Here is a 12,253-nt window from a genome sequence, read left to right on the forward strand (position 1 = left end):
GAATCTCTTCTCGCTCACTGAGTTTGATCTCAAAACCAGTTGCACAATTTTACCATGGAAAGTTCTATCCATCAGCACAAAATTTATGTTCCCACAAAAATGTTTGAGTTCTACAACTCAGCATTTCCTGAGGAAAAACCATTTTACTGAATAATCTTGATCGGCTCAGTTGTTTTATGTGCATAAACTGGGATTCCTCCAAGCATGTAGGTGCTTTGCGCTTGAAGCGCACATTTCAGTCCGAGACATTTCTATGGGCTTTGCTGAGCCAGTGTCAAGTTGAGAGGAGACAAGGTTGCTCAACATGTCACAAAAATAACCTTCACCTCTAAAGTCACTACGACTGTTATGAATAATTTTCTATTAAATCACACTGACTAGTATCTGTGGACACATAACAAAGTGCAGTACGCTATGCAAGGATTTTTTATGTGTTTTATGGCCATATTCTATAATTATGCTTGCTTGGACTTTTTGTATGGCAAAATAGTTAAGCAAGCTATAAAGATTGTGTCTTTTACACTCCAGCACATTAACACCTTCTAGATGACATAAATAATCCCAAGATTAAATCTTATTGTAATGAGAAATTTTCCCATAATCTCTTTTAATCAGTTTTTTAACCGCCACTATCAATACCCCATAGATCACAATTCTCTTAATGATAAACTTAAAAGTTACACTGCATTTAAGATGATTGCAGATGACATTTCATATTGCAAGAACCTTACTTAGAATAAATTATAAACTTTAAGAAAAAAAAAAAAACAACAAACACAAACCAACCTGAAAGAATACTTTGGTCTTATTTAAATGTTCAACCTATGCACCAGGGGAGAAATCATGGCATTCAACTGCTGTAACACACTCTGGGAAAACACAGCTCTGCAACTCATTTCCATAACAGCAGTTAAAAGCAGTATTTGACTTTATTTTTTAATTTATCACAAATAAAGATAAGGAATAAACCACCTGCTTAAACCTAATGTGAAATATGGGAAAAATAACTTCTACTTATGCAGCATGCAGTCAATTTAAGCATATGGTTGCATCCTGAGGATAGCTCTAATTTGCGCTTTCTACTAGGTCTTTTAAAATACTGCTAAAGTGAAATATGTATTTATCATCAGGCACACAGACTATGAGGCCTACCATCATCCGCATCAGTGACGCTGAAGTTGAGGATAGCGGATCCTGGAGAGAGGTTCTCCATCAAAGACGTGCTGTATGAAGTCATGCTGAACACTGGTGGGTTATCGTTGATGTCCAGTATGTTGAAGTACACTCTGATGGCAGTAAATTGGCCTCCCCCATCTTCTGCACGGACCGTGAGAATGTAATACTGCTGGGCTTCGTAGTCCAGTGCGCGAGTCAGGTTGAAGACTCCGGTAACGGGGTTGAGGAAGAAGATTCCCTCTTCATCATCTTCACTTACGGTGTATGTGATTTCCCCGTTGATGCCGGAGTCGTCATCAGTGGCCAGAATGGCTGCCACTAAAGAACCTGCACAGCACGACAGCAAAATCAGTCACTGGCAAAAGGCAGCTGACTGGCGTGGTCAGAGCGGCTGATGGCTACACAGCACCATCAAGCAGCTCTGTAGAATAAAAGGTATCCTCCAGCAGAAATTCAAGCCTCAATACTGCATGGCAAACTACTATGAAAGGGTTTTCAAAGCTGAAAGGAACAGGAATCAGTATGATGTCTATTTTACAGGGCTACCAAAAACCCCCAAGAAATGGCCAGGAATATTTGGTTTTATCTTTAAGCTGTAACATGTCCAGATTAGACATCAACTGGGGCAAAAATACCTTTTTTTGCTAGGTATTTTCTTTCTATGACTCAAAGGACCCACAGACAAATACAAGTTCTGAAATCTTCTAGAGATTTCTTTCTAAATGCAGAAACTGAAATGTCAGTGCATACCAAACATCCCAGCTCTACTTTTGGAAAAAGTGCCTTTGCAGGGTAACTGCGGTTAGAAAACTAGAAACCTTATACGGGTCCGTTCTTCACTGTTTTTTGAAATCCAACTCCTTGTGAATCTGAGCCATTGTTTTCATTTCTGCATACTGCGTTCACATGACTGCCCTATCTTACTGAAGTTTGGGAATTAATTGTCACTTTTTAGTATTTCAAACACTAATTTTAATTAAAATCAGCTCATTTCCAAGAAAATAAATAATTTAATTTCTTTTCCATGGAACCAGATGAATGACATGCATTGCCAGCACAGTGAACTATTTTCGTGCAAAGTGACAAAGAAAACTGCTTATCAGCAGAATGAAGAACAGTGCTACAGCTTCCTTTAACCCAGCTGAATATGCTGGGATCTTTTACAGACACACTTCAGGTATAAAATCAGCCTGCTCCTCCCTTTGGCATCCAACGCTGCTGAGCTGTGTGTAAGGCACAAGTGTACACCCCAGAAATGATTAAAGAGAGAAGCCTCATCTTAACGTGGAAGGAATTATGCTCGCCATTTCCAAGGTTATTCCTGCTAAAACAGACCAAGCCTCAGGACTCTAAGTAATAAGGGAGAAGAGCATAGCTGGGCATCCTGGTCTAGTGGGAGATGTCCCTGCCCATGGCAGGGGGGTTGGAACTAGATGATCTTTAAGGTCCCTTCCAACCCAAACCATTCTATGATTCTGTGATGAGCGACCAAACCACCCTGTGCTACACAGACGTCTCGATTACTTCCAGATCAGAGTCCTGAGGCGCAGCTGATTGCACTGCAATCCTTTAACGCAAAACACCACTCAATTTGGGGACTGTGACTGTGGGATACAGTACACAACTTGGAGGCATGGGGTAACCTTGGTTGCCCCAAGCTGAGCCTCCCATGGTTGTAAGTCAAAGCCGTAGTAAAAGCTTGAAAGCTATCACCATGTCATTTGCATCTTCTCTGTTTATTCATGTTTTAGAACAAGCTTTTAAGATGTTTCAGTTATTAATACTGGCAGATACTGCTTTTATACTAGCAGTCTGTATAAAATATTGGAAACTTTTTATTGCAAGTAATATTAATTTCTCATCTGGAGTCATATAATACAGCACAATTTTTGAGAACTTTTTTTTTCTCGGTCTAAATATTTTCTGGCTTATGACCTAACTTTTAAACATCAAAACGCTCTTGCATATTTTCTTCTTTAAAAGAAGAAAATAACAACTTAAGAGGTCAGAGATCATATTTAGGAGACAGAATTAATTATCTAAAGGTTAGATTTTATACAAAATCCTTGTCAAAAACAGGAGTCAGAGATACAATCAAGGAAATACAATGCGAGGGTTAGTAACTGAGCACATGTAGGATTATTATTAAGGAATCGGTGTATTCCCTCTATTTCTCTACCACATTCAATAGATGCCTTCAGCATCTTCTGTCTCCTGGACAAATCAGACAGGTCTCCTAACCTCTCCGCATCAAGTCCCTGTGGATTGACGAAAAGAGAAAAATCAGGCAATTTTGGGGCATTTCCTATTTACCTGGAGTGGCATCTTCTGGGATGTCAAAGGAATACACCGGCTTAGAGAATTTGGGGATATGGTCATTAACATCGCTAACAGTGATGTTTATTCTCATGTCTGAGGACTGCAGGCCATCATCAGCACGAACCAGCAAGGAGTACTTGGAGCGGCGCTCCCGGTCCAGGCGCTTGGTGGCTATCAGGTCTCCTGACTCAGGGTCAATGTGGAAGCTATCATCCGCACCGCTGATAATAGTGTATGTGACGAGGGCATTGGCTCCCTAAGTACAAACAGAAGTGGTCAAATCAAGTTATTTGCCAGGAAAACCACATCATAATTTTCAGTAAGACAAGAATCGTTCCAGTAACTGCAATTGGCGAATATTTTTCAGAACAGTTTCCTTTAATAAACAGTCCTCCTGCCCAGTCCCTGCCTCAGTCCCCCAGTAAAGACATAAACACACACACACAGTATTTGTTTATGAGATATGACATGATGAGATTATCCAGAGACTTTTTGCTTCATTGTTCACATAAAAGGATCACATCCAGTCAATACCGCAAAGCTGATACCTGTTTTAATTTCAAGCCAGAATCACCAAGCAGTGTAACATCTTCCCTCTTAACATGGATCAGTGTTTATTCCTCTTGGTTTATGTTCAAAGGTTAAATTAAACCCCTGCCAGTGGGATCAGCTCTGGAGATGGGATGGAGGGAGGAGGAGAGGGAGGGATGCAAGGGCAGAGGACCAGAGGTGGCCACGTGGCAGCTCCATCAGCCAGCAGACATGGCAAGAGCTGAAGCTCCTGGTCAGGAGAGACTCACAGGAGCTGTGCTCACAGCAGCCCCCTCAAAGGCCAGTTTCTGCATGGAAATACATTTATCCCTGTAAATGAAGAGCCCCAAAGTGACAAATCATGTGTCATTAAAATCAAAGTTCTGTTCTCTTGGATTGTGCTGGAAGTCAAAAGCATTTGCTTTTGGGTCAAACAAAGCATCTCATTTGTCCTTGGAAAAAAAAAATTCATATGGGCTTTGAGCATTTTGGTTAAAAGGAAAATTAAGGAAAAGTAATGTCACATAGAAAAATGATCAGCTTTTTTGGTTTTTTTCCCCTTAATGGTCGAAATTAAGACTTAGGAAAAAAAATAACGGAAACTACCATTCAAAAAATATTGACACAGTGCATTTTGCCTCAGCCCTGCCCTGTCACAAACACTGAGAGAAGTCACCTGCATCCCGTCTGTATCATTGACTATTAACAAGAAAATTAATATGCCTCACGAGTCTTAGCTCTGAGGAGCACTAAGGTTTCCTAAAAAAGGCATGCTACCTGAGCTCTTTTTCCATCTGCCTCCTGGGGACGGGTTGTGCAGCAGGATGCTGCACCCAGAGGGTGGTCCAGGGGATGTATGTGGCTGGATATAAGCGCCCAGTGCCAGCTTGGGTCACATTTCCCCCAAAAGCCATACTCAGCTATAAATTTTGCTTCTTAGCAGACAGACATTGGTCTTTAAGGGAAAATTTCCTGTTTCCCCTTAAATCTGAGACCTAAGATCTTGGGGTCACCTCCTTCTTTTTCCAAGACAGGCTTAAGGGCACTGGAGGTTTGGTAACCTCCAACATCGGATACATGTACCTATATCCCATGTGCTGACTATGCCCGGTGGGCAGGCAGGTATTTACCATGCCCTCCCCTTGTGCCAGGCAAGAGCCCAGGTTTCAGAGCTGAAACCTGCCGCTGGCACGCGAGTGGCACTTCTGCGGTGAACAACAGATCAAAGGGATGAGGGAGAAAGAAATCCTATAGCTGTTTCAAGCACTCTTGCCTAAAAAAGCAAATTGACAGAGATAAAAACCTGCTCCTATTTTTGTGAGATGAGAGACAAGCATTAGCCACCTGACCTTATGAGACTGCCTTGTGCCAAGCTTTTTCTCCGGAGGGTTGTTTCAAAGAGTTGGACTGAGCTAACTGATAAAATGAAATTTAGAAAGCAAACAAGGTTCTGCAGGTGCGCAGCCCCGAAGAGCTGCACGCAGTGGTTCAGCGGACACAGCGTCTGTGTGCTCAGGTGTACCTGGGGGACATCACACGCCTTCCTCCAATTGTCCAGCTGGGCAAAAAACATCCGATGAGGATTTCAGATCTCAGAGGTGACCCCATTCTTTACTGCTTGTTTGACTAGCCAGCACCGCAGCCACACGTCATACTGGTCTCATCAAAGTAGTAACTTTGGGTGAGTTAGGTGAGAAGGAAACCAAAATAACTGATATGTAAAACTATTAAAAAGCTATATAGAAACTTCACTTCAATAACTGACTTTAAATAGCTGCAAAGTGCCAGAAGCTGTTGTAATTATTAAAGCCTTTGGTACCACTTAGCACCCAGAGAAGAGTATCTTTACACCTTTTCTCAGATCTCTACGATGTCCTTATTATAACAGACAAAGTTTTGAAATTGACTACCTTCAAACCACCATTTAAAAGTATTTGTGAGGGGTTCTTCTACACGACTCAGCTATGAGTTTTAAGGGTTCTGTCACCCTTTTGAAGCTAAAACTTTGATACTGAAAGCACCTGTGCATGTAGCAAAGACAGCAAGCTGTTTTGCTGAGCTGTGTACATGGGTTGCAAGTGCAAAGAAAGAAGCCAGAAAAGTGTAATGTCACAGGAATCTAATATGAAAAACAAGGAGCGTTCATTGTTCCCTCAACTTCAAAGGCAGGGAGGGGAGAGTTAAGTATCTTGACCCTAAATAACATTGCTAAAAAACCTTGGACTCATCATAAAGGGGTTGAGTTACAAATGTTCTGTTAGGGAAATTGAAATCATCCCTTTTTATTAAAGGATTGACTGATTTCTGTCTAAGGTAGCAAATCAATTCCCACTGGATGGAGCGCTTCAGAATGGGTAGCATATTACGTGCAGTTTCGGAATGGTCAAAAAGGGGCTGGATCATAACATATTGCTGAAATCTTAGATATCTGTGTGCCCTATTACCCTCCTACAGTGGTAGTTCAGTATTTACTTCTCCCAGGTCTGAAGACAAACAGCTATAATTTCCGTTGCAGATATGCACCTTTCCAAAAATCCAATTTTTTCTCTGTATGTCAGGGTGCTCCCAGAAAATAAAGAACAAAAAGTTCATAATCACATTCGGACCACTCCTGAGGGTGTTCCAGTGGTTCCCCATGCAGTAGTGAGATTAAGTACATCAATTAACAATCACAGGACAACTAACCAAGCTAACACAAAAAAGACCAGAAATAAAATTCTCTTGAGGGGGTTGAATTACCTTAGTATTTGAATGTAAGAATTGCTCGTTGTTGTCAAGTGTAATCCTATATTTTAATGACCATACAAACTTCTTTGCATGCTTATATTGACTCTTTAGGCCTTTCCCCAGTGGAAAGAATCAGTTCAAGTGAACAGAACAATATGATTAACATTCTCATAACTTACTTTCCAAAAGAAATTAATATATCAAATTGTATGTGGATTATTTGCCTGACATACATAACAAGACTAGAATATCCCTTGCTAAGCTGACTGGCCAGTTGTTTAATATCAGTTGCTTAAGGGCTTTTGCTAGTCTCTTAACAACTCCTTAGTTGTAGTGTCCTCACAGCAATGAATCTAAGTGGGAAAAACTATTTCTCAAACCAGTTGATGTACAGAGCATGTATTTTAGCATTATCTCTTTTCCCTTCTTTTTGGTCAAATAAAAATTCCTGTAGGAAAGGATAATATTGATATTAAGTAGTTCTAGTCAAAGGGTGAGCAGGTGTTATGGGTGGGGCTTTGACCAACCTGGTCTAGTAAAGGTGTCCCTGTCCATAGTAGGTAGGGGTTGGAACAAGATGATCTTAAGGTCCCTTCCAACCCAAACCTTTCTATGATTCTATTATTATAAATAGTTTTCTTGTTCTCTGAGGCTCCTCTCATGTTAATTTTATTGCACACCTTGAAATTGAGCTCTACAACTACAACATCTCTGTATCAAAGTCAGTTTAGAGCTCAAGCTATGGTCTTCAACTGAATGTCAAAAAAGCTTTACCAGAAGCTGGGTGGTCCAGCACCTTCACCAAGTCAGTGAGTATGGTGTATGATGAGACTGATAACAAGAAGATCATCTAAAACCAAATCAAAAACGTGGGACATTTTTTGCTATTAGTGGAAACGCTCAGAAAGAGATGTTAGGGAAATATGAACTCACTATACACAAACCAGTGAGCAGCCTTCAAGTGACAGAGTATTCGTCTTACTTGCTGGTTTTGCCTCTATGTGACTCCGTGACACCAAACAAAATTTTGTGAATGGGCCAAGCACAATTTAAAGTATGACCGCAATGACTCCCAAGGCCAAGCTCTCACGAAGGTAAAAACACATATTTCCAGAATAGCATTTTTAGTATAGATATTCAAATACAAAACCATGCTCCTACCTCATCAGCATCCATGGCTGTCAGCTGCAGAATTTTAGATCCATCTCCTATATTCTCTTCTACAGTTAGATCAAGCATATCTGTGGGGAATACTGGTGGGTTGTCATTGATATCCTGAAGTGTTATTTCCACCTGTAAAAAGTAGAAATCGGAAAAAGTTGTGTGAGCACTGCGAGTTAGACGCTGATTGGACGTGAATGCTACAAATCACATAACTTTGAAAGAAATCAGGTAAATTGTTCTTAATCACATGAATTAGAACATTCCCAAATCATACCAACAACAGGAAAAGCCCCTCCGGATATTAAAATTCCACATTGTTATAAAATACTCATAGGAAAGCCTCTAACATAAATAAAGTTAATTTGACTTGTTGATAGCAACTGATTTTAAATGGTCCTGGTCTAGTTTATATTGGAAAAGATCCACTGATAGACTGTCATTGTAATCCTCAAAGTCGGCCCCTGGAGGATAGCTGCCAAGTCCTGGGGCAGGAGATCATTCAACCATTAAATGCTGTCTGACATAAAGATGAGGTGGTGTAAAATTCTCTCTGAAATGTTTATATATTGGCAACTCTCCGTTCTGAGGGAGGAAAAAACACCCTTGCACTTTATATTTTTTTAAAAAATAATCTGTTTTTCCTCTCTCTCAAAGCTCTCCTCTAATTGCAAACATAAACGTTACTTTAGAAGCACGCACTAGCATCTACTCTTCTTGCCTATACACACCTAAGCCAATGTTCTTTTTACATGTGATATTTGCATGCTTTTCCAAGTAGCAATGGTAGTTCCTGAAAGGTTGTTGTGTTTTATTTATTCCTAGTTTTTGATAAGCAAGATTGCTGCCCTGCTGATGCTAACTCAAAAAGCTGCAGAGCTCTGTTTTCTCTTGTTGCTGGGTATGGCATGGAATATTCCAAAAACAGAAAGAGAGGACACAGCTGGTTTACATTCATCGAGGAAAAAAAAGGCTTGTTTTGGACCCAAAATATTAAATGGCCACCAAACTCTGAAGACACGCTCTCAAGAAAACTGAGTAGCTGAAGAAAGCCTGTTTTTATTGCTCGTCACGGAACAGAGAAAGGTAGATAGGGCTGTTGCACAAGAAAGGAGGCAAAGGTATGGATGACTTAAAGAAGATACGTAGATTGACAGATAAGATATTATATACACTACAGTACCTGCCAGGCCGTTATCCACAAGGGATCTCCCTGCACTTAGCTGAAAATGCACAGGTAAGGCTGCTCTGGATATAATCAATGCAGGTGTCTCTGGTGATCTGAAATCTACAATTTCTACTATTTCCAGTCACCTGCCATAACATCTTTTTTAATTCTGTTCTCATACTGACAACCAACTGCCAAGCCATTGTGACTTGATCACCAGGATGGTCTCAAAGATAAGCACCTTAGTGGCAGAGGCTCGGCCGTCCCCACAGAACAACCCAGTCACCTGAGCTCACTTGCGTGTCGTTCCCCGAGCTCTCAGTGGCTGCACCTGATGGTCATCAGTCCACTGTGGGCTTCCTAAGACCACATCCTGAAGGACACTCCATCTTTCTGTCCTCCCACAGGCAACTGTTCCAGAAAGCCTAACATTTCCACCAGCGCTAGACCTTGTGACAGAACAGATTTGGTGTGTCGTGCTGCTGTCCTTCATCAATAAAAAAATAAAAATATAAATTGTGGTAGGCATAACTCAGAGAGTATACTTGATCCTAAGACACCCATCTCTTCTGCCTCAGAGGATGTTTCTGCGGCAGCGAAGGCTGAAAGAAGCTCAGCTGTTTCCCTGATAAGCATTTTTTCTCCAACAGGATTTCTTCCGAGGGTGGAGAGACCTAGACCATTATGAACACTATGGCTACAATGCTCTCTGGTCAGTATATACACCACACAGGGAGACACCTTCCACTGGGGATCTAAGCCATCCTCAGTCACATCAAGTAAGCAAGCTTTTTACTTCAATATATGTTTTTTTAAATGTTTGTGTTTGGTATTTATGCCCACAGTAAATTACTGTTACTGTCCAGCCTGCCAGAACTTTTCCATAGCATTAAAGAGAACTGAAGTGTCTTTAAAAACAGAGGAAATATTACATTAATCTTATAAATATATCTGCTAGAAGTGCAGACAAATCACTGATCCTATAGACCTTATATGGCCTTTTATAGAAGGCCATTATTTATTTATACCATATTGAATTACTTTGACCATTCACAAACGGTACACAAACCACTTCATGGCCTAAGACAGATTAACCCAGGAGGTTTTATCATCAAATTTAAATCCCTGACAACAGAAACACAAGAAGCATCACGAGCAACGATTCAACAACTAACTAACCAGACGCAAACTTTCAGGGAATAAAACAGCCCATGTGGGTTTTCATGGCAACTGCTGCTGCATCTGGGTGACAATTTATCGCAGAAACAGGAGAAACGCAGTAGAAATGACAGACGAAGGATTTTGCCAGCCATTCTTGCCAAGAATTCTTGCCATCCTGTCCCCTAAACTGGCACAGCACACGATGTATGCTCTCCTGCTCCAAGTATAGCGTTTCCCCAGATATAGTTTCAAGGTAAAAGCAGCTGCGCAGCTCTGCAATTTATTTATTCATACCCTATATGTCATGCACAGCTAATGTTTCAGCTGCAGGTGACATTTCACCACCAGAACCCATTTTCACGATGAGAGATTGCCCTTTGTAAAAATCATATGAAAAATATATGACAACTTCTGGGGTTTTGGGTTAGGAGCTGTGCATTGCCTACAGCTTGCATCATGTTAAATAGTCAGAATCGAAGAATACAGATGGCTAAGGACTGTGGGACAAAATAAATTAATTATAAAGTCAGATTCTGGAGAACTGAAAAAAAAAAGATAATAATAATAGAGGAAGTAATTTTATCCTGAAAAATCAGCTCATGAGTAAACAAAGACACTGTATTTTATACTGAAGGCGTGCTTTAGGTGGTGGAAAAATAAAAAGGAAAAGAAATTTTCAGAGACTGCAATATTTTTAAAAGAGCATTTACACCATTATTTACTGTTAATCCACAGGGCTTAAATAATGCATATTGCTTTATAATTCATTGTTGGTTAAGTCTCATTAGCAGCTCTGTGTAAAGCTATCTTTTTACTTCTGCTGTAACTTATTCAACTTATACACAGCACCGCAAACCTAAGGAGTGAGATCCTGGGATGTGCCCATTTGCAGAAATTTCACTCATATAATAAATATCTGAGAAAGACTTGAGAAACATCTTCACATTTTCCCCCAAACAAAAGAGTCCATTAAGTTTTTTGCCAAGGGCCTTATTTAAGAAAGTATATATCCTGAATGAGTTCAGGTGTAAACTGAATGTCCAGTTTTCTATTTAGGAGTTCAAAAATTAATATCACTTTAAAATTATTTTAGAAGTTTCAGCCCCAGGGAGATGCTCACAGGACAACCACAAAGTCTTTCATTGCCATGGGGCACTGGAAGATTTCACTATGTCTTTTCACATTTTTACTGGGCAGGAAAAAGAAATCCACAAAGCTTTAATCAAACATCTCAACTAAATGTCATCCCAACCAATGGCTTCTATCTTTCTAATCCTGCATTACATTTGCGTAAAGATATCAACATGCATGACTCAGATTCTTGAAATACATAGTTTGATTAATATGCTACCCATTAATAATTATGTGCAATTCTGCCTCAGACTTAATGAAGGCAAGACAAGGTGGTCATGGCAGTGTAACCGGCCATCTGTACCATGGGCATCGTGTTCAGAAGGGTCTACAGAAGGCATGCTGTGCTCTCAGCTTGCACCAAAAGCGAAACACTCACCAGCAACAATAAACATCTAGGAAACCAAAGGCCACAAAAGGAGCTTAAGAGATTTGTCCAAGCCTTGGTCCCTGGAACTGGAGGGAACCATTAGGTCCCAATGTCTTGACGACTGTAGGAAGAAATATGGCCAGGCTACATGTGAAGTGATAACCACCACCCCCTTTTCCAAATCTGTCCAAAATGGGGAATGTTCTTGGCTGACGTTAAACCTGCCTGCCAGCGTGACTCTAGGGTGCAAGCCAGAGACACAAGCAGTCACCAGAGAGTGCTCCTTGGATCACTCTAAGTACTGCACTATGGCCAGTCTCCAGTCAAAAACAGCCTTGAATTTCTGTAGAAGCCACAGAAACAAAAATAGTCACAGACACTTCTAAATCTCACAAGACTGTGATGGAAAACCCATAAAGAGATTCAAAATATTGCCTTGCTTTATTTGTTCAATGGGAAATGAAAAGTCAGAAAGCTCTGATCTATCCAAGTGCGTGTGTGTGTAAATC

At 40.5% G+C, this 12,253-nt stretch overlaps 1 protein-coding gene across 1 annotated transcript in view; it reads right to left on the minus strand.

Moving 5' to 3' along the window:
* FAT4 (FAT atypical cadherin 4) overlaps positions 1 to 12,253 on the minus strand; it is a 177,223-nt gene that overhangs the window by 62,302 nt on the left and 102,668 nt on the right. The window contains exons 3-5 of the mRNA XM_014949819.1: positions 7,915 to 8,046; positions 3,490 to 3,751; positions 1,153 to 1,503 (exon numbers count right to left, since the gene is read on the minus strand). Coding sequence (XP_014805305.1) covers positions 1,153 to 1,503; positions 3,490 to 3,751; positions 7,915 to 8,046 — 745 coding nt within the window. The remainder of the gene's footprint in view (positions 1 to 1,152; positions 1,504 to 3,489; positions 3,752 to 7,914; positions 8,047 to 12,253) is intronic.

This window comes from Calidris pugnax, unplaced genomic scaffold (assembly GCF_001431845.1).
Source record: "Calidris pugnax isolate Ruff unplaced genomic scaffold, ASM143184v1 scaffold42, whole genome shotgun sequence".
Classification (NCBI taxonomy): Eukaryota; Metazoa; Chordata; class Aves; order Charadriiformes; family Scolopacidae; genus Calidris; species Calidris pugnax.